The sequence below is a fragment of the Littorina saxatilis genome, linkage group LG10, assembly GCF_037325665.1.
Source record: "Littorina saxatilis isolate snail1 linkage group LG10, US_GU_Lsax_2.0, whole genome shotgun sequence".
Lineage (NCBI taxonomy): Eukaryota > Metazoa > Mollusca > Gastropoda > Littorinimorpha > Littorinidae > Littorina > Littorina saxatilis.
In genome coordinates, this window is record NC_090254.1 from 2498309 (window position 1) to 2521915 (window position 23607).

Below are 23607 nucleotides of genomic sequence, written 5' to 3' on the forward strand. Positions count from 1 at the left end.
GTCATGACAAGGATGGGATTTTACACACGTCTAGGGCATTATAAGACATGAAACAAATATTGTTGACTCTCGTAATATTTAAAGGTCACACAACAAGGTCATTACTGGGTAAAACGACGGAAAATATATCAACTTTATGACTCGTCTGAGTGCCAGGACAGCCGGTGTGATCCTCAGAGTCAGGCTTGCAGACCGCAAGGCTATTGGTAGATGAACACCTTAACATTGACTTTTTCTTCTCTCTCCCCTTCTCTTCTACCCCTATTTAAATCCAGCCCCGCCTACCCCCCTAGAGCCCCTGTGGGCGAAGGAAGATGTCATGAATCTGCCTCAACAGCTTTAGCTTAGAAAATAGCCGAACACAAATAGAAAACGTGTAAACTTGACCTTGTCATGACCTTCAAACTAGACATGGGCCAAGAAAACTTTCCTCGGACTTCAGGGTCATAGAAATCAGCGCTAATACTCGAAGAAGATGGAGTTTATAAGCTCTTACTTACAAAAAAGTTATAGAAAATGGTATTTTTTCTCGGTTTTCTCTCGGTTCTATCTGGTAATGACCTGGTTGTGACCTTGAAAATTGAGGACTGTTAATCAGATGATTGTCATGCCTAGAGATGCGCCAATACCAGAAGAAGATGGAGTTTGAAAGCTTTTACTTACACACAAGTTGCAGAAAATGGTATTTTCCCTCGGTTTTCCCTCGTTATTGCCTGGTAATGACCTTGTCGTGACCTCCACAATTGATGTCTGATAATCGGATGATTGTCATGTCTAGAGATGCGTTAATCCCCCAAAAATAATTGAATTTGAAAGCTTTTTCTAACAAACAGTTGCAGAAAATGGTACTTTCCGTCGGTTTTCCCTCGTTTTTGCCTTGTTGTGACCTTTAAATAACGCGAGAGTCAACTATATGTTACGTATTGTAAAGCGTTCATGTAGCCCTAGACGCGTGTAAAGTTTCAAAGCTCTAGCTTAAGAAACGGGCGAATAATCGAACGCAGTGTTAAGTTGTTCATCTAGGAATTGCCTTGAAGACAGCCAGCCTTACGCTGACGATCACGAAGGCTCTTCTGCTACTCAGATGAGTCACAAAGTTCATTTTTCAAATATTCAGCATCATTATATTGGCTCTAGCTCTTATCAGAAATAATGCTACCTCTGAAAATAGAAATACATTATGCTCTGAACCAGATTGAGGAAGACTACTCCCCTCTGTTATGTTTTGTTTCAAGCTGTAAACACTATCACTAGGATTTTTACCATAGCATTAAACCAAAAGGCACCATTAAGTTGTCACATTTTGCTCGTGCATTGCTAAATGTATGTAGATAAACTTCGAAAGTCAGAAATGGGGTTCTGGAAACTAATCATGTCACACTGAACTCGCACCACAAAGCGACATTTGTTCAGGAAACCTCTCGCACGCTTTACTGGGCTGGGGGTTAGGAAGATTGGAAGGTCATAGTGACATAGTATATGGTTCAAATCCATTCATATTTTACAGATATTATGTAAAGACATCATACTTGACGAAAATATATCCATTGAAGCCAAACAACAATACTAGGCTTGTGTGAATTTATTTTTAATCAAAACTTACCTACATTTTGGACGACGTCTTTCCTGGATTTAGGGTAGGGTTTATAATAATGATACTGTCACCAGCATCCTCGGCCAAAGCAGTCGCAAATTGTTTTGTGATAATCAAAAGATACCAACTAACACATTTATATGTAAAACGTACCAGTTTGAGTTCGTAATTTGGCTGAGAACTTCTTTTTTCAGAGGCAAGCGTCTGAAATGCTCGTGCATCACTCTTCAGGGTATAGTTGAATTTTGACTGAAAAGAGAAAGTGCGCCCTTGAATATTTCTTGTTAACATCGATTTTTATGTTCGGCAGGCCCCAAGCTTTCAAAAAATACCCATTTGGTTGAGTCCGCTTTTGGGTGCACGGTCAGCCCTCCGCCGTGACGGAGTAATACACTTTAACTAAAATCATCATACTATCATTAGACATTTCATTTGTTACCATTCCTGTCCAAACAACCTGAGACAGTGCATTACAAAACCCGTCAATGCCTGGCTATTTACTGTTCTTAAGCCTGTCTATTTACTGTTCTTAAGCCTGTCTATTTACTGTTCTTAAGCCTGTCTATTTACTGTTCTTAAGCCTGTCTATTTACTGTTCTTAAGCCTGTCTATTTACTGTTCTTAAGCCTGTCTATTTACTGTTCTTAAGCCTGTCTATTTACTGTTCTTAAGCCTGTCTATTTACTGTTCTTAAGCCTGTCTATTTACTGTTCTTAAGCCTGTCTATTTACTGTTCTTAAGCCTGTCTATTTACTGTTCTTAAGCCTGTCTATTTACGGTTCTTAAGCCTGTCTATTTACTGTTCTTAAGCCTGTCTATTTACTGTTCTTAAGCCTGTCTATTTACTGTTCTTAAGCCTGTCTATTTACTGTTCTTAAGCCTGTCTATTTACTGTTCTTAAGCCTGTCTATTTACTGTTCTTAAGCCTGTCTATTTACTGTTCTTAAGCCTGTCCTTCATTGGGCGAAGTTGACTTCACGAAGCTCGCTGCACGAAGAGTCGTCCCTGAATTGTACTAGCTACACGAAGAGTCGTCCCTGAATTGTACTCGCTGCACGAAGAGTCGTCCCTGAATTGTACTAGCTACACGAAGAGTCGTCCCTGAATTGTACTCGCTGCACGAAGAGTCGTCCCTGAATTGTACTCGCTGCACGAAGAGTCGTCCCTGAATTGTACTCGCTGCACGAAGAGTCGTCCCTGAATTGTACTAGCTACACGAAGAGTCGTCCCTGAATTGTACTAGCTACACGAAGAGTCGTCCCTGAATTGTACTAGCTACACGAAGAGTCGTCCCTGAATTGTACTCGCTGCACGAAGAGTCGTCCCTGAATTGTACTAGCTACACGAAGAGTCGTCCCTGAATTGTACTCGCTACACGAAGAGTCGTCCCTGAATTGTACTCGCTGCACGAAGAGTCGTCCCTGTATTGTACTCGCTGCACGAAGAGTCGTCCCTGAATTGTACTCGCTACACGAAGAGTCGTCCCTGAATTGTACTCGCTGCACGAAGAGTCGTCCCTGAATTGTACTCGCTGCACGAAGAGTCGTCCCTGAATTGTACTCGCTGCACGAAGAGTCGTCCCTGAATTGTACTCGCTGCACGAAGAGTCGTCCCTGTATTGTACTCGCTACACGAAGAGTCGTCCCTGAATTGTACTCGCTGCACGAAGAGTCGTCCCTGAATTGTACTCGCTGCACGAAGAGTCGTCCCTGAATTGTACTCGCTGCGGGTTTTTCGAAGCGAAGTTGAGGACAAAGTGCTTCGCCGTAGCTGCGGGTTTTCGTTATGAAGACTTCAAGCAGCTTCGCGAAGTCGACTTTGGTCTCAAGGAGGGGCTTAAAACGTGTATCAACTGATTCCCATCATTGAGCATGTGCGTTCAGTGGACGGTAAAAGGAAAATACTTTCTTCATTCAAATGTATCTCAACACACGTACATGGCTTCTAAGCAAGCGACTTAAAACTCAGGGCGGGGTTTAAAACACAAATGATTTTTCACATAAATTGCTACTCCTCCGCAAAGGCTGGTCTAAACTGGGCGATTTGGGTCACTCCTTCCCACGGTCGCGGTGCAATAAGCCTTCTCGGTCTTTTACCCTACTGGGTAAGAGGTTATAGATAGATTGGGGAAACTGACTTGATTGGCCTTGGTCATGAAGTCTACCGTGGAGCCATCGGGATTCTATGGGAAAACTTGACTATAATTATGTGAAAAGGGAAGGACGGTGACCAAAAATAAATGATGATAGCAATATTTGTAAATGTGGATAAGCACTGAGGCGAAAAACAAACGTGGTATTTACCAAAGCTTACAAAAGTCTGGTATTTTATCGTTATGACTGATCATCTTTGTAAATGGACTCTGTGTAAATGTGTGTTAGTGTGTGAGTAGGTGTTCGTTAGTGCGTGCGTGTGTGAATGTGGATATGTGTTAGTGGTGGTGGTGGTGGTGGTGGTGGTGGAGGTGGTGGTGGTGTGTGTGTGTGTATGTGTGTGTGTGTGTGTGTGTGTATGTGTGTGTGTGTGTGTGAATGTGTGTGTAAATGTGTGTGTGAATGTGTGTGTGAATGCGTGTGTGTGTGTGTGTGTGTGTGTGTGTGTGTGTGGGGGGGGTAATGGGATTTTATTAATCATTAAGTTGTAATAAATGTATGAACAGTCGTAAAAGTTGTTCGTCTCGCGTTCGTGTTCCCTTTGATTCAGGCGTACTTATATTTGTTTTGTCTCACTCTGCTACACTGCACCAGCACTTTCATTATCGACTGACTCGATTCTTAAATTTTATTCATCACGTGAGAACGGACACACACACACACATACACACACACACCGTCACACACACACATACACACACACACATACACACACACACACACACACACACACACACACACACACACACACACACACATTTAAACACAGACACTCAATCACACACTCGCACATATACACACCCATCCCACCCACCCACACACACACACACGCACTCGGCATCACACGTACAACACCATTCAACATATTACCATAGATTGAGCCACAACCTTCCTAATTTTCCAAATTTTTCCTTGTACGAACACAAAACCTTAGTAACTTGAGAAGATAGCTCACACGTCTTAAAAACAACAATACCCGGATATCATCCCTCGCAGTGAAGTCGAGTCATATGAACACAAAGAATAGCAGAACAAAGATTAAAGTGATCCCTGTACCCGAAATGGCTCCTTGTGACGTCACACTTCGGGAATTCCCACAGGCAGGATCGGTCGTCATGCGAAATCAGGGAAGGAAGTCAGCAATAGAAACACACAATCTGGGCGGCAACAGTCATAGTGGAGACGAGGTCGAGACTGCAGAAGGTAAGAAAACATCTGTGTCGTACTTTGTCAATGATCATTATGTTGATTGCTAAAAAAGTGTTGAGTTTTGTCAAAAAGCAACGATGGTATTGTGAGAAAAATGGTTAGAATATAAACAGCTACTGATTGTGTTTTCAGTGTAGCAATAGAGTTCAGTATTTTGACTAGACAAGTATAATGCCCACGAGTCGCATTATACTTGTTTGAGTCAAAATATCGGACCCTATTGCTACGTTCAAAACACCATAGCATTTATATTGTTATAGTGACGTGATAGTCCGTGTTGCAAACATGATTGTGCCAGTGACAGCCACCCACATGGTACATGCTCGCTTCCGTGCGCATACCCTTTGCGCATGTACCGACGGAATTCACCGAACATAGACAAACTCGCAAAAAAACTATGCACGGAGAATGCCGAAATAACCGGATGGTTCTCATTACGTCAATTTGCCCGATTTTATTTGACGTCATATAGCATGCTTTCATTTACAGCTACATGTATTGTGTTTTGAGCATAGTGTGACAGGGGAGGCTACTGCTCCTTTTACAGCAGACTCTGCACCCGAGTTGTTGGCCTTTAAGTCAACACCGGTTGATTGTGGGGGGTCTGGTGGTTTCCGATTGTCTGTATGTTCATGGAAACCTTTGGGTTTGCATAACAGTTTTTATAGGGCTAAGAAATTAGCCCTAACATTTTCAATCCTGTTTGATTGCACTTCGCCTCCCGAGGTGATCGTAGTGTTACGGCACTCGGTTACAATAGCAATACGGTATGATATTCTGACGAGACAAGTATAATGCTGAAGAGTCGAAGACGAGTCGCATTTTACGTGTTGGAGTCTAAATATCGGAGACTATTGCTACGTTGAAAACACAGTAGCATTAATCATATTGCTATTCTGAAATGGAGTTATATGGTGACAACATGTTTTTGTCAGCCACAACTACCCTCATGGTCTATGCTGGCTGTTACAGACGACGTTCAATGCGCATGCCTGCGGCGCATGTGCCGACGGAAATCACCGAACATTGAAACTCTTGCAAAAACCAATACAGGGAGTTGTTTTTGCAAATTGTCTGTCGACGAGTCACATGAGAAATCCTGGCTTAGGTATGCGTGTACTTCATCCACGGCGATGAAACCGGAACCGCGTGTACCTTTTGTTGTTGTAAATATAGAGGATATTGAACGACTTCCGTACACATTTGGACCGATGATCGAAATAGGGCTGTGTGAGACTATCCAATCACCGCCCCCGAATTCCTCACGTGTCTATCAGAATAACAATATATACTTTACATTTTCTGTTCGAAAGTCTGACTTCACGCTGCAGATAGCGTTTTCGTTTTAAGTGACTGCGTTGAATCTGTAGATGCTGAGAGAACACTTATTGTTTTAGAAGAGAGTCAGCGATTGAATATTTCAGATTGGTATCATCATACACAATTCACTGTAAAGGAAAAGGAGAGTTTGCTGATTCGGTGCCCAACAGTTTAAAGACCGTCTGCTAGACTGTAGCAACTGGAGTTTTGTAAGTAAAAGTTCGATTTTATCCGGAATGTATTTCAGGTACAGTAAAAACAAAACTAAAGGTTACAAATTGTATTGTCGGTCGACCATGCAGCTACCTGACCAGCTATGCGTGAATGACTTCCGTGGAAATATGGACCGATCGCCAACATGTGGCTGTGTGAGACTGTCCAATCAAACCCCCCGAATTCCCCCATGTGTCATTTCGAATAGCAATATTAAGTGCTAAGTCGTCTCTGTCGCAGCAGATCTTCCAGGGATTAACACCCAAACAAGAGGATGTAAAGACAAGCAGCATCATTGAGAGAAGGACATGTATTTAGGGCTATAGCAGCAGATCTTCCAGGGATTAACACCCAAACAAGAGTATGTAAAGACAAACAGCATCATTGAGAGAAGGACATGTATTTAAAGCTACAACAGAAATCATCACATACCAAGATATTGACTTATATGAAATTACTTAGGTCTACAGAAGTTAGCTAAATACGTGTTTTTTTTACATTTAGTCAAGTTTTGACTAAATGTTTTAACGTAGAGGGGGGAATCGAGACGAGGGTTATGGTGTGTGTGTGTGTGTGTGTGTGTGTGTGTGTGTGTGTGTGTGTGTGTGTGTGTATGTGTGTGTCTGTCTGTGTGTGTGTGTCTGTGTCTGTGTGTGTCTGTGTGTGTGTGTGTAGAGCGATTCAGACCAAACTACTGGACCGATCTTTATGAAATTTGACATGAGAGTTTCTGGGAATGATATCCCCGGACTTTTTTTCTTTTTTTCGATAAATACCTTTGATGACGTCATATCCGGCTTTTTGTAAAAGTTGAGGCGGCACTGTCACACCCTCATTTTTCAATCAAATTGATTGAAATTTTGGCCCAGCAATCTTCGACGAAGGCCGGACTTCGGTATTGCATTTCAGCTTGGTGGCTTAAAAATTAATCAATGACTTTGGTCATTAAAAATCTGAAAATTGTAAAAAAAAATTAAAAAAAATTCTATACTGTTCAAAAAAAGAAACGCATAGTTGCTACTTGCCAAATTTGTTTTATTTTTCGAAAAAACAGAAAATCCAATATTTAGATTATTTGTTTGAAATTTGGTATGGACACAGTTGAATGCACACACAGTTCATTTGCATCTTCAAATCAATCAGTCAATCAATACGATTGGGTGCCGAGGCTGTCAAGTCAGTAGGGGGTGTGACTGCCTTGAGCAGCAACAACTGCCCGGCACCTTCTGGGCATGGACTGGATCAGATGCCGGATATCTTGCTGTGGGATTGTGTCCCACTCCTCCTGAAGTGCCTGCAATAGATCGCGGTGATTTGCCGGCGCTTCTTCTCGCCTGCGCACACGTCTGTCCAATTTCCTCCACGTATCGCTGGGCAGTTATGCGCCCTTGGACGTGCACCAGGGTGCTCCTTCCAGCGGTATTGATCGCCCCCCACACCATGACGCCTCCACCACCATGAACGGGTGCCTCATCCACACAGTTGGGCGCGTAACGTTCGTTTACTCTCCGGTAGACCCTCCTCCGACCATCATGTCGCTGGAGCAGGAAGTAGGACTCGTCGCTGAACCACACGTGTCTCCAGTGATTCCGGACGGTCCAGCGAAGGTGCTGGTTGCCCCACTGCACTCGGTTCTGGCGATGGCGGCGGGTGAGGACAGCTCCTCTGTGAGGTCTGCGAGCTCTCAAACCAGCTTCATGCAGGCGGTTCCGCACGGTCTGGTCCGATAATCGGTGTGGCCCGGGGAGAGCCTGGACAGAAGATGAGGCCGACAGGAAACGATTCCGGAGGTGGCGGAGCCGTATGAAGCGGTCGTGAGCAGCAGTTGTCGCCCTTGGTCTTCCCGCTCGTGGCAAGTCAGCAACGGAGCCAGTGGCTTGAAACCTGACCCACAGTCTACTGATGGTGCTCTGGGACACGTGGAAGTGCCTGGCGATTGCACTTTGACTTTGGCCTGCTTGTAAACGACCCAATGCAATTTGGCGGTCTTCTCTGCTCAATCGGGCCATCTTTCGTCGCTGAATTGTCGTCTGATTTCTTTGTGGCGAACAATCCGCTTTTATGGGTTTTTGAAGACATGGTGAGAGCTCAATATTCCCCGAGTTTCACGAGATTACACTGAAGCATGACGAGTGGTCATGCCAAATGAGCAATTTTGACATTGTAGCCACTGATAACGCATGCGTCACGTGCAGAGCTCACTTGTGGCAATGGACGAAAGGTCGACGACCAGATAAACATTTTCTGCAGTTTGGTGGATATCCTTGTAGCCATATAACTAAATTAACCAAATATTACAAGCTATGCGTTTCTTTTTTTGAACAGTATAAAACGATCCAAGTTTACGTTTATCTTATTTTTCATTATTTTTTGATTCCAAAAACATATAAATATGTTATATTCGGATTAAAAACAAGCTCTGAAAATTAAAAATATAAAAATTATTATTAAAATAAAATTTCCGAAATCGATTTAAAAACAATTTCATCTTATTCCTTGTGGGTTCCTAATTCCAAAAACATAAAGATCTGATATGTTTGGATTAAAAACACGCTCAGAAAGTTAAAAAGAATAGAGATAAAGAAAAGCGTGCTATCCTTCTCAGCGCAACTACTACCCCGCTCTTCTTGTCAATTTCACTGCCTGTGCATCGAGCGGTGGACTGACGATGCTACTAACGAGTATACGCTCTTGCGGTAAAAATGCAGTGAGTTCAGTTTCATTCTGTTAGTTCGACAGCTTGACTAAATGTTGTAATTTCGCCTTACGCGACTTGTTTAACCTTGTGCGTATGTTTAGCAGGGGATAATACATTTCTAGTTACGGACCTTCTGAAAACTGTTTGTAAAGATATGTTCGATTATGCTTTATGATCGTGTGTTTGTGCTATTAGATGATGCTGTATGATCGTGTGTTTGTGTTATTAGATGATGCTGTATGATCGTGTGTTTGTGTTATTAGATGATGCTGTATGATCGTGTGTTTGTGTTATTAGATGATGCTGTATGATCGTGTGTTTGTGTTATTAGATGATGCTGTATGATCGTGTGTTTGTGTTATTAGATGATGCTGTATGATCGTGTGTTTGTGCTATTATATGATGCTGTATGATCGTGTGTTTGTGGTATTAGATGATGCTGTGTGATCGTGTGTTTGTGTTATTAGATGATGCTGTATGATCGTGTGTTTGTGCTATTAGATGATGCTGTATGATCGTGTGCTTGTGTTATTAAGATGATGCTGTGTGATCGTGTGTTTGTGCTATTAGAATTGTGATGTGGTGCCAAAAGAATAATGTCCATGTTTATGTAAAATGAAAATGAACATTAACGTTTTCTTATAGTATCTAATCTTATCTCTATACTAAACAGTTGGGTTAAGCCAGATCACAGAATGCACACCATTATACAACGTGTCTAATCTTATCTCTGTACTGAACAGTTGGGTCAAGTTAAGCCAGATCACAGAATGCACACCATTATACAACGTGTCTAATCTTATCTCTATACTGAACAGTTGGGTTAAGCCAGATCACAGAATGCACACCATTATACAACGTGTCTAATCTTATCTCTATACTGAACAGTAGGGTTAAGCCAGATCACAGAATGCACACCATTATACAACGTGTCTAATCTTATCTCTATACTGAACAGTTGGGTCAAGTTAAGCCAGATCACAGAATGCACACCATTATACAACGTGTCTAATCTTATCTCTATACTGAACAGTAGGGTTAAGCCAGATCACAGAATGCACACCATTATACAACGTGTCTAATCTTATCTCTATACTGAACAGTTGGGTCAAGTTAAGCCAGATCACAGAATGCACACCATTATACAACGTGTCTAATCTTATCTCTATACTGAACAGTTGGGTTAAGTTAAGCCAGATCACAGAATGCACACCATTATACAACGTGTCTAATCTTATCTCTATACTGAACAGTTGGGTTAAGCCAGATCACAGAATGCCAGTGTTGTTGCCAGCCTGAGAAGACAATAGGTCATTTGGACCTCCCTACAAAAAACCAATAGGTCCAAATGTCCTGGCTTAAAAAAAACCAATAGGTCCAAATTACCATGCCGTTGTATTATATTGATGAACTTTCCGCTGTTTGCGCCGTTTTCGGTAAATAGGTACACCGGCTGGATCGGGTATTTCCGTAAACGCAGCCTCGAGTGTCAATGACGACAAACACGGACTCGGCACCGAGTACATTTTCACTCGTAGCCAACATGAGCATTTCGATCGGGGTTTGTTTTCCGACTTTGCAACTCCCATCCCATTCATTGCAGACCTTGTCCGCCTTGTACGAATATGTATCGGTCAGTTAACCACCAAAACGTAAAAACTATCGGTCCATCGACCGGACAAGGCTAGGTCCAATGCGTCAAATCAGAAAGGAATGCGTCAGAGACCGAAGACCGAGGCCTGGCAACAACACTGGAATGCACACCATTATAGGGGAAGGGCTCCTAATATGGACCGGCTCCTAATAGGGACCACCACCAACTAACGGCGCTAGAGCGCTCAAAAAAGTTTTATTCGCTGTATTCACCCTCTTTGGATAACTTGCACGCCTCATCATCCAGGGAGCTGTTCTCCATCATGTCCTCTCTCCTGGGCTCCTCCCCCGCTGCCCCCTTACCCACTGCTCACCCACCACAGGATATCCCGGAGTTATTCTCGGAGTTCTTCAAGGACAAGATTGACAAGCTTCGGAAAACACTCGATCAGCAGCCCTTCGTCCCGTCCCCACCCTCCCCTTCCTTCTCCGGCTCCCCCCTCACGTGCTTTCAGCCTGTCACTCAAAACCACGTCAAGCGACTCATCACCAAGACGGCCATCAAGACCTGCGAGCTAGATCCCCTGCCAGGCTTCCTCTTCACCAAGTGTCTGGACAAGCTCCTGCCGTCTATCACAGATATCATCAACATATCCCTGGCCACAGGCGTCGTTCCTGACTGCTTCAAGTCTGCCGTTGTCCGCCCACTCATCAAGAAGCCCGGCCTTGACGTCAACGAGTTGAAGAACTACCGTCCTGTGTCCAACCTGCCCTTCCTCTCCAAGCTTCTGGAGCGTATCATCCTGGAGCAGTTGAGCGCCCACCTGTCTCGGAACTCGCTGATGCCAGTGTACCAGTCAGCGTACCGCCCTCACCACAGCACCGAGACGGCGCTCCTGCGAATCACCACGGACCTCCTGAACGCAACAGATAGCGGTCTCGTCTCTGCCCTTGTGCTGCTGGACCTTTCCGCGGCCTTCGACACGATCGACCACCAGCTACTCGTCGATCGCCTCAGTTCCACGTTCGGCATTCACGACACCGCCCTCTCTTGGTTTAGGAACTACCTCCAGAACCGCTCTCAGACTGTCACCACTGATTCGTTCTCTTCTCAGCCTGTCCCTGTCCGCTTCGGCGTCCCACAAGGATCTGTCCTCGGCCCTGTCCTTTTCACCCTGTACACCCAACCCCTCTCCCTGGTCATCGAACGCCACGGCCTGAACTACAACTCCTTTGCCGATGACACGCAGCTCCAGAACAGCGCCAAGCCGGAGGACGTTGACGATCTCCTTGGATCCATCTCCAGTTGTTTCACTGACATCAAGAACTGGATGACTGAGAACAAGCTGAAGCTGAACAGTGAGAAGACGGAGGCCCTTCTCGTTGTAACACGACAGAAGATTGCTTCCCTCACTGTGACCGACCTCCAGCTGGATGACGCGACTGTTCCATTCTCCCCTGCTGTCAAGAGCCTTGGCGTCTTTCTCGACTCCACTCTCTCCATGCAGACACACATCTCCTTCATCATCAAGACCTGCTTTTTCCACCTACGTCGCATCGCCTCCATCCGTCGCTACCTCACCCACGACGCCTGTGTCAAGCTGGTTGTCTCCCTCATCTTCAGTCGTCTGGACTACTGCAACTCCCTTCTGGCTGGCCTCCCCGCCTCATCCATTCATGGCCTACAACGAGTCCAGAACGCCGCTGCCAGGCTGACGTTGAGGAAGACGAAGCGAGACCACATCACCCCCCCTACTTCGCTCCTTGCACTGGCTCCCTGTCAACACCCGAATCTCCTACAAACTGTCCACTCTGGTCTACAAGTGTCTCAACGACTCTGCTCCCGAGTACCTTCATTCCTCCCTGGACCTGTACACCCAGCCCTCCGACCGTCCCCTTCGTTCTGCTGCTGACCCTCTCCGCCTCCACATCCCTCGCTCGAAACTCGCATCTGCTGGTCAGCGTGCATTTCCCTCCGCGAGCCCCTCCGTCTGGAACTCCCTGCCGCTTGAGCTTCGCCAGAGCCCCTCTCTTGACGCGTTCAAGAGTAGGTTGAAGACTCAGTTCTTCCCGTAGCTGGCTGCGACTTTCATGCTCGACGTGATGTGTTGTGCCCCAAAAGACATTCTTGTGCTGTGCTCTGTGAGAGGTGTTTTCTTTGTGCTTAATATTATTTTGTTTGGACCTAGCTATTGATGTGTACATTGTTGTTAAACAGTTGTTTGTTTACCAGGGTTTGCTAGTGTGTGATAGGGTTCGTGTCCGTCTGAAAATGTTAGTTTCTTTGTTAGTCCTGTGTTGACAACTCTTCGACAAGCGCTTAGAACTGTACCCACGGAATACGCGCTATATAAGCTTCATATTGATTGATTGATTGATTGATGTCAGAACAGTTGCAGAAACACAAATCTCAAAACCGTTAGACTTTTTCTCTTTTTTCACTTTTGGCAACGTTCACTCTAAATTTGCCGCCTAAAACGGACTCGTTTCTGTCTACAGCCAAAGCTTTTATCAAACAGAAATGGCTATATATGACAGCTAAAACCGTATTTGTTACATTTTAGCAGTGTTGACCCCGAGTTTCTACTGCAAACAAAAAATAATAGCAAAATCTCAAAGTATGTGCGAGTCCCCTAATATGGACCACCTTCAACAAATCGAAGAAAATAAAAGCTAAAGGCTATTTTCATTAATTCATTACGAAGCTTGCTGGTAATAACCTATAACTAGCCCTCGAGATTTAACAAAAATGCAACGAAAAGTCTTCTTTTCGTGGAAGTTGATAATTTCACTTATTTTCACTCTGTTTTTGATAAGCTTCTTTAGTTTCCTGGTGTGCTTCAAATAATGCTCTCATCAACCCGAAACTGATAAATCTAGAGCATATTTTAATTAGGCTGACTTGTACACTAAGTTGTATCATGTTATTTTGAAATATAGGGGGCTTTTTACAGTGATTCGTGAAGGCCGCTTCACTGGTCCATATTATGCGCCCAGGCTCCTAATATGGACCCTTTGTGATTTTTTCTGTATTCAATTTTTGCTGAATGTGTATCAAAGCTATTTTACTCTAATTAGGCCTAACGGTTAACCTAAGAAAGAAGGACTACCAAGCACAAAATGAAACTTATTTGCACGAAAACAAGCTAGTTATCAGCAATAAACAAAAAGTGGTCCATATTAGGGGCCCTTCCCCTACAACGTTTCTAATCTTATCTCTATACTGAACAATTGAGTTAAGCCAGATCACAGAATGCACATCATTATACAACGTGTCTAATCTTATCTCTATACTGAACAGTTGGGTCAAGTTAAGCCAGATCACAGAATGCACACCATTATACAACGTGTCTTATCTTATCTCTGTACTGAACAATAGGGTTAAGCCAGATCACAGAATACACACCATTATACAACGTGTCTTATCTTATCTCTGTACTGAACAATAGGGTTAAGCCAGATCACAGAATACACACCATTATACAACGTGTCTAATCTTATCTCTATACTAAACGGTTGGGTTAAGCCAGATCACAGAATGCACACCATTATACAACGTGTCTAATCTTATCTCTATACTAAACGGTTGGGTTAAGCCAGATCACAGAATGCACACCATTATACAACGTGTCTAATCTTATCTCTATACTAAACGGTTGGGTTAAGCCAGATCACAGAATGCACACCATTATACAACGTGTCTAATCTTATCTCTATACTAAACGGTTGGGTTAAGCCAGATCACAGAATGCACACCATTATACAACGTGTCTAATCTTATCTCTATACTAAACGGTTGGGTTAAGCCAGATCACAGAATGCACACCATTATACAACGTGTCTAATCTTATCTCTATACTAAACGGTTGGGTTAAGCCAGATCACAGAATGCACACCATTATACAACGTGTCTAATCTTATCTCTATACTGAACAGTTGGGTTAAGCCAGATCACAGAATGCACACCATTATACAACGTGTCTAATCTTATCTCTATACTGAACAGTTGGGTTAAGCCAGATCACAGAATGCACACCATTATACAACGTGTCTAATCTTATCTCTATACTGAACAGTTGGGTTAAGCCAGATCACAGAATGCACACCATTATACAACGTGTCTAATCTTATCTCTATACTGAACAGTTGGGTTAAGCCAGATCACAGAATGCACACCATTATACAACGTGTCTAATCTTATCTCTATACTGAACAGTTGGGTCAAGTTAAGCCAGATCACAGAATGCACACCATTATACAACGTGTCTAATCTTATCTCTATACTGAACAGTTGGGTCAAGTTAAGCCAGATCACAGAATGCACACCATTATACAACGTGTCTAATCTTATCTCTATACTGAACAGTTGGGTTAAGCCAGATCACAGAATGCACACCATTATACAACGTGTCTAATCTTATCTCTATACTGAACAGTTGGGTTAAGTTAAGCCAGATCACAGAATGCACACCATTATACAACGTGTCTAATCTTATCTCTATACTGAACAGTTGAGTTAAGCCAGATCACAGAATGCACACCATTATACAACGTGTCTAATCTTATCTCTATACTGAACAGTTGAGTTAAGCCAGATCACAGAATGCACACCATTATACAACGTGTCTAATCTTATCTCTATACTGAACAGTTGGGTTAAGCCAGATCACAGAATACACACCATTATACAACGTGTCTAATCTTATCTCTATACTGAACAGTTGGGTCAAGTTAAGCCAGATCACAGAATGCACACCATTATACAACGTGTCTAATCTTATCTCTATACTGAACAGTTGGGTCAAGTTAAGCCAGATCACAGAATGCACACCATTATACAACGTGTCTAATCTTATCTCTGTACTGAACAGTTGGGTTAAGCCAGATCACAGAATGCACACCATTATACAACGTGTCTAATCTTATCTCTATACTGAACAGTAGGGTTAAGCCAGATCACAGAATGCACACCATTATACAACGTGTCTAATCTTATCTCTATACTGAACAGTTGAGTTAAGCCAGATCACAGAATGCACACCATTATACAACGTGTCTAATCTTATCTCTATACTGAACAGTTGAGTTAAGCCAGATCACAGAATGCACACCATTATACAACGTGTCTAATCTTATCTCTATACTGAACAGTTGAGTTAAGCCAGATCACAGAATGCACACCATTATACAACGTGTCTAATCTTATCTCTATACTGAACAGTTGAGTTAAGCCAGATCACAGAATGCACACCATTATACAACGTGTCTAATCTTATCTCTATACTGAACAGTTGAGTTAAGCCAGATCACAGAATGCACACCATTATACAACGTGTCTAACCCTCCTTGTGGTTTTAATCGCTGCTATTTCCCCCACAGGACGGCGCACAATGTCGGTGTCAGGACTACGTGTGTTACGGGGACCAGACTGGAGGGGCGGGGACACAGACGGAGGAGAAGGTCACGTGGGCACTGTCACCGAGTTGCTAGGCGACCATACGATGCGCGTGCTGTGGGACATGGGACAGGAACGCACGTGCAGCGCAGGGCATGATGGGAAATGTGAACTCAGGGTCTTGGACACGGCACAGATCGGTGAGTATAATAACACCATTGTTCCAAACCCCATAATGTGAACGAATCAAGAACTAAAATAAAATTTCTTGGAGATTACCAATGGTGGTTTTGGCATGACTTCTGGTTTGCTTTTTTCAATGCTTCGTAGGTGGACACTAAGGCCCGAGGGTGAATGCAACGTAACGTATAGTCAGCAAAGTTTCAGTCGGCCTTATCCATTAAACAAGACAAAACATGTTTCAGGTGTGCGCCATCCAAACACGCGCTGCAGTGAGTGCGGAGAGAGCGACATCTGGGGGATGTTGTGGCGTTGCCGAGACTGCACCGCATGTGACCTCTGCCCTCTCTGCTACAGTGACGACAAACACGACCTACGTCATCAGTTTCTGCGTATCGATGCACATGGAACAGCAGGGTGGGTACGTGCGCCTGCTACATAGTGGCGTCATATTAGTGTTTTTATTTTTTTATCAATTGCATGCTTTTGGCAAGTGTGTCGTTTTAATCAAGAGTTAGTAACAGAGAGGGGGGAGAGAGAAAGAGAGAGGGGAGGAGAGAGAGAGAGGGGGGAGAGAGAGAGTGATAAGGGAAGAGAGAGAGAGAGAGAGAAGAGAGAGAGAGGGGGGAGAGAGAGAGAGACAGATAGAGACAGAGAGAGAGACAGAGAGAGAGAGAGAGAGTAATTGTATTATCCCTGTTTGGAGAATAAGTATTGAATAGGTCCATACAAAAAATTATAAAAACACCCTTTGTGTTCCGCTTATTATTTTCTGAAACGGTTAGAGCAAAGAGTTAAGTTTATGTTAGATACACATTCTGTTCACACCTTTCGTGTCTTGATGTTCACATGCTGTTCACACCTTTCGTGTCTTGATGTACACATGCTGTTCACACCTTTCGTGTCTTGATGTACACATGCTGTTCACACCTTTCGTGTCTTGATGTACACATGCTGTTCACACCTTTCGTGTCTTGATGTTCACATGCTGTTCACACCTTTCGTGTCTTGATGTACACATGCTGTTCACACCTTTCGTGTCTTGATGTACACATGCTGTTCACACCTTTCGTGTCTTGATGTACACATGCTGTTCACACCTTTCGTGTCTTGATGTTCACATGCTGTTCACACCTTTCGTGTCTTGATGTACACATGCTGTTCACACCTTTCGTGTCTTGATGTACACATGCTGTTCACACCTTTCGTGTCTTGATGTACACATGCTGTTCACACCTTTCGTGTCTTGATGTTCACATGCTGTTCACACCTTTCGTGTCTTGATGTACACATGCTGTTCACACCTTTCGTGTCTTGATGTACACATGCTGTTCACACCTTTCGTGTCTTGATGTACACATGCTGTTCACACCTTTCGTGTCTTGATGTTCACATGCTGTTCACACCTTTCGTGTCTTGATGTTCACATGCTGTTCACACCTTTCGTGTCTTGATGTTCACATTCTGTTCACACCTTTCGTGTCTTGATGTTCACATGCTGTTCACACCTTTCGTGTCTTGATGTTTACATGCTGTTCACACCTTTCGTGTCTTGATGTACACATGCTGTTCACACCTTTCGTGTCTTGATGTTCACATGCTGTTCACACCTTTCGTGTCTTGATGTTCACATTCTGTTCACACCTTTCGTGTCTTGATGTACACATGCTGTTCACACCTTTCGTGTCTTGATGTACACATGCTGTTCACACATTTCGTGTCTTGATGTACACATTCTGTTCACACATTTCGTGTATTGATGTACACATGCTGTTCACACCTTTCGTGTCTTGATGTTCACATGCTGTTCACACCTTTCGTGTCTTGATGTACACATGCTGTTCACACCTTTCGTGTCTTGATGTTCACATGCTGTTCACACATTTCGTGTCTTGATGTACACATTCTGTTCAATCAATCAATCAATCAATATGAAGCTTATATAGCGCGTATTCCGTGGGTACAGTTCTAAGCGCTTGTGGGTACAGTTCTAAGCGCTTGTTCACACCTTTCGTGTCTTGATGTTCACATGCTGTTCACACCTTTCGTGTCTTGATGTACACATGCTGTTCACACCTTTCGTGTCTTGATGTTCACATGCTGTTCACACATTTCGTGTCTTGATGTACACATTCTGTTCACACATTTCGTGTATTGATGTACACATGCTGTTCACACCTTTCGTGTCTTGATGTTCACATGCTGTTCACACCTTTCGTGTATTGATGTACACATGCTGTTCACACCTTTCGTGTCTTGATGTTCACATGCTGTTCACACCTTTCGTGTCTTGATGTACACAATCTTTTGTGCCTCAGACATCCCGTCCCCAAGAGAAAGACAAGCGTCAAGCATCGCTCCCTGGGACTGTTTCCGGGGTCAAAGGTCACCAGGGGCAGGGACTGGCAGTGGGGTGACCAAGACGGAAGTCAAGGGTCAGAGGGCGAGGTCAAAGGTTACGAAAACGTATTGCCAGACTCTTCCAGGAATTTGCTGCACGTGGAATGGCCCAGTGGTGACGTCAATTCCTACCGTGTGGGTTTCCATGGCAACGTGGATCTCAGATGTGTGGAGGAGGAGGAGGGACCTTGGTACTACCGGGATCATCTGCCTGGTCTGGGTGAGTTGGATGTGGGTGTGGTGTATGGGTGGTTGATGAAAACTGGATTCGCAGAAATAACCATCTGCTGTTCTGGGTGAGTTGGATGAGGGTGTGGTGTATGGGTGGTTGATGAAAACTGGATTAACAGAAAGAACCATCTGTTGTTCTGGGTGAGTTGGATGAGGGTGTGGCGTATGGGTGGTTGAGGAAAACTGGAGTAACAGAAAGAACCATCTGTTGTTCTTGGTGAGTTGGATGAGGGTCTGGCGTATGGGTGGTTGAGGAAAACTGGAGTAACAGAAAGAACCATCTGTTGTTCTTGGTGAGTTGGATGAGGGTGTGGCGTATGGGTGGTTGAGGAAAACTGGAGTAACAGAAAGAACCATCTGTTGTTCTGGGTGAGTTGGATGTGGGTGTGGCGTATGGGTGGTTGAGGAAAACTGGAGTAACAGAAATAACCATCTGTTGTTCTGGGTGAGTTGGATGAGGGTGTGGCGTATGGGTGGTTAAGGAAAACTGGATTAACAGAAAGAACCATCTGTTGTTCTTGGTGAGTTGGATGGGGGTGTGGTGATTGGGTTCTTGAATGATTGAGGGAAATATTCCAGGAGGTTAACTGGATTAACCGAAATAATTATCTGTTGTTTTTGGTGAGACAATGTGATGGTGTATGGAAGCTTGGTGTGTGGGATTGGAGGTGAGAAATGTAATAGCTGCGTGGCCTACAGGTTTGTTATAGGCAGGTTACAAATGCAAAGCAGTGCACTTGGGATGGTCTAATTATTTGGCTACACAGACCATTTGTTTATGACTGTAGAGATTTAAGGATGATGATTGCTTCTGGGTCTCTTTGACTCATCAAATATCATAAAATCTCAATGTTGCATTCGGTAAATGGGTTTCAACGAGCATCCTTGGAAAATGTAAGTGCATATGAGAGGGATTGCCGATGATGTGCATCTCTGCTGCAATGCAGAAGATCCTTATATTTTAGTGTCAGAGAGCTGATGAAAAACATTTCTCTCCATATATTTTTTATATCAACATCGGTTAGGTCTGTTTCTTGAAATATGTTAATTACCTGCCTTAAAATGGATCAACTTTGTGTCCATAAGTATCATTTGCTTGCTCAAGGTGGCCTTGGTAAGTTCACTTTGCTGAATGGTTTGGAAGATGAAAATATTAACAATTTGGCAATGTTACTTATTTCAGACTCAGATCAAATCACAAAGCTTGCTACAGCAATAAACAATACATTAGTAAAAGAGGAGCTGCCAGAATCACCAGGTGGAAAGAGTGGCGACTATCATACCCCATCACGAATGGATAATGCGCCGCTTTCAGCTCACGGCCACAATCCACCAGAGAGCAAGGCTCCGTCAGTCAGAGCGTCAGATACAAGCGCGGGCGACCTTCAAGGTTCCACGATGCTCACTGAATGCAGTGCATCCCCCAGAGGCAGTGAGAGCAAGGCTCCAACAGTCAGTGATTCAGACACCAGCGCGGACAACCTTCAGGGTTCCAAGATGCTCACTGAATGCAGTGCATCCTCCAGAGGCAGTGAGAGCAAGGCTCCAACAGTCAGTGATTCAGACACCAGCGCAGACAACCTTCAGGGTTCCAAGATGCTCACTGAATGCAGTGCATCCTCCAGAGGCAGTGATGGTGATCCTGCAGTTAGTGCTGAAGAGATAGAAGAAGTTTCTATGAGCGAAGGAAACAAAGCAAGGCAGGACATCACCTCAGCAGACGGAGACGCCTTGACGCCCGGAGCACGAGTTGCGGTTCGTGTCGGGGTGGAGAAGCTTCTACAGCTGCAGCAGCAATGCGGGGCAGACACGGAGGACTTGAAAAGGGTGAGTGATTTTTACGTAGAGTCAGCAAAGGCGTTTTCTTGAGAAAAAGAAAAAACGTTCCTTCACGCACACCGAAAGCATTAAGACAACTGTATAATATATATATGACATTTACAATGTTTGGTTTAGACAGGTTTTTTTTCTCGAAATAATTACAAATAACAAAACCACTTTATTACTTTGATATATTGACTATGTATCGCTTCATCTGGTTGTAGAGGCCTTAATTTATATGCTGTTAATGGATCCCGTCCTGTGAAAGATGCTGTTCACAAGGCTGAGGATGCTACACTAACTGCTTTCTCTCTCTGGACAACAGGTATTGGGTAAGGCAGGTCACGTGACAGGCAGCACAGACAAAGGACGTGTCACCGTCAAGTTCCTCACGGATGACGTCATCATGAATGCGAAAGCTCTTGTAACGGTCAGTGTTGTGGACCATGGTCTGTCTGTAACGGATGTAATTGGTAAATACCCAGAGCTTGCCTCGTTTGTGTTTTTTACTTTAAAGAAATCTGGAGAAAAAAACAAAAAACACCAAAGGTAGTTACACCTTTCTTGAGTCTATAATAAACGTCCAAAAAATTACTAACTTTTATTGGGTTTTTTGTTTTATATTCGTAACACGTTAATGCATTTATTTTCTGTGATGTACACTCTTTTCCGTGTAACCAGTTCGGTACAGCGTCTGACATGTGGCCATGCTTTGACATGCGCAGAGTGGGAATTATTTGAAGATTCAATTTTGTGAAAGCCACGACTGGCGTTTGAAGAAATTAATGAATAAAACATGCCACCTCGCCACAGCAAGCAGTCAGGATGTTGATCGTGGGTATGTGACCAAATGAAAGGATGGTGAATCTCACATACAAGCCAGGCCAGATCTGAGATGGTGAGTCCAACGAGACGGAGTGTGCCTTGATCTGTCTCTGTGTGTTGTGCACAGGACTGAGATGGTGAGTCCAACGAGACGGAGTGTGCCTGTATCTGTCTCTGTGTTCTGTGCACAGGACTGAGATGGTGAGTCCAACGAGACGGAGTGTGCCTTGATCTGTCTCTGTGTTTTGTGCACAGGACTGAGATGGTGAGTCCAACGAGACGGAGTGTGCCTTTATCTGTCTCTGTGTTTTGTGCACAGGACTGAGATGGTGAGTCCAACGAGACGGAGTGTGCCTTTATCTGTCTCTGTGTTTTGTGCACAGGACTGAGATGGTGAGTCCAACGAGACGGAGTGTGCCTTTATCTGTCTCTGTGTTTTGTGCACAGGACTGAGATGGTGAGTCCAACGAGACGGAGTGTGCCTTGATCTGTCTCTGTGTTTTGTGCACAGGTGCGAGAGTGTCATCCGGGAGACAGAGTACGACTGAGGGACAACGTGGATGACGTCAAAGTTCTCAACTGTCGCGTGGGATGGAAGGACGGCATGGACAAAGTGAGATCCGTGTCAGAATACTGTTACATTTAAATAACTGATTATTTCTTTCTCGGCAAACCCATCATGTTATTTCGCCACCACTTCACTACCAAGTCTTTCACGTGAAATCAGGCATCTTTCCGTACAATATAAGATGTTTTGTGGCTTGATCAGACCTGCATTTTTTTGTCCGAGGGGAGCAGGTCGTCTTCTGTTTCATTTGTATCGAATGAGGCCGTAATGCCGAGGTTGATAAGGTTGTAACAGATGTCGATATGCTCATGATGGTTGACTTCCCACGACAGTACCGTGATAACGTGATGCACACACTGCTGGTCACTCTCTCTGTCTAGACAGCGGGCAAGGTGGGTCAGGTGCTGACCGTGGACAGTGAGGGAGATCTACTGGTCAGCTTTGGACGTCATCACTTTCTGTTCGCACCTGCCTGCTGTACACACGTCACTTCCGACACACCTGTCGATTCCCTGAAGCTGGACGGTGCCCGGATGAAGAAACCAGGACCAAACAGGAGTGGTGATAGGATAGACATTAACGACAATGCCGGTAAGACAAGCAACATGGATGACGTATTGCACGGACTGTGAATCACCTTTCAAGTATAGGTTAATTTGTGTTGGTAGTTCAGATGAAAACATCTAGGGAAAGTATCCAAGACATCCAAATCAAATACTCACATAACTCCGTGAATATAAACTGTTGTAACTTGTAACGTGAATATAAACTGTTGTAACTTGTAACGTGAATATAAACTGTTGTAACTTGTAACGTGAATATAAACTGTTGTAACTTGTAACGTGAATATAAACTGTTGTAACTTGTCACGTGAATATAAACTGTTGTAACTTGTCACGTGCTTCATTATTGTACCTACTTTGAATTTGATAAAATGAGGTTCAGTTTGGTAGAGTTTCTATTGAGTGTCACGCATCCCTGTACACAGGCCAATTCAAAAGTGTGATGATTGCCAAAACATATCGCCTATCTGGGTGTGTACAGTCTGGAAATGACTTCTCGCGCATGAATAGTTGACTTGAGAAACAAACAGTGGTTCCTTTTTTTATTTGCAAAATATATTTGAACAAAGGCTGAGGCAGGGGAAAAAATACTAACAGCCTGTTTCGTGCCCTTTGTCTCCAGGAGAAAGCAAAGCGTTGTTCAAAGATCTGCGAGACACGGTGATGAGTGACAGCTCGGGACGTCCATCACGCGTCTTGACCTTTACCTCTGACCTTCACCCTGGCCGTCTGTTTAACGCTGCCCAGCGAGGTGACCATCACACCGTGAGCGAGATGTGCACCGCTAACAGAGGCCTGGTATGTCTGTGTCCGAGTCTGTTTCTGTGTTCTGCTGTAACTTGTA

The 23607-nt window shown here is 43.9% G+C and overlaps 1 protein-coding gene across 1 annotated transcript in view; it reads left to right on the forward strand.

The window, feature by feature from the left end:
- The first annotated feature begins 4728 nt into the window (after positions 1–4728).
- LOC138977941 (E3 ubiquitin-protein ligase MIB2-like) overlaps positions 4729–23607 on the forward strand; it is a 35146-nt gene continuing 16267 nt past the window's right edge. The window contains exons 1-9 of the mRNA XM_070350548.1: positions 4729–4950; positions 16160–16375; positions 16601–16772; positions 18674–18975; positions 20170–20813; positions 21133–21237; positions 22144–22245; positions 22581–22791; positions 23386–23561. Of these exons, the coding sequence (XP_070206649.1) occupies positions 4758–4950; positions 16160–16375; positions 16601–16772; positions 18674–18975; positions 20170–20813; positions 21133–21237; positions 22144–22245; positions 22581–22791; positions 23386–23561 (2121 nt within the window). The 5' untranslated portion in view covers positions 4729–4757. The remainder of the gene's footprint in view (positions 4951–16159; positions 16376–16600; positions 16773–18673; positions 18976–20169; positions 20814–21132; positions 21238–22143; positions 22246–22580; positions 22792–23385; positions 23562–23607) is intronic.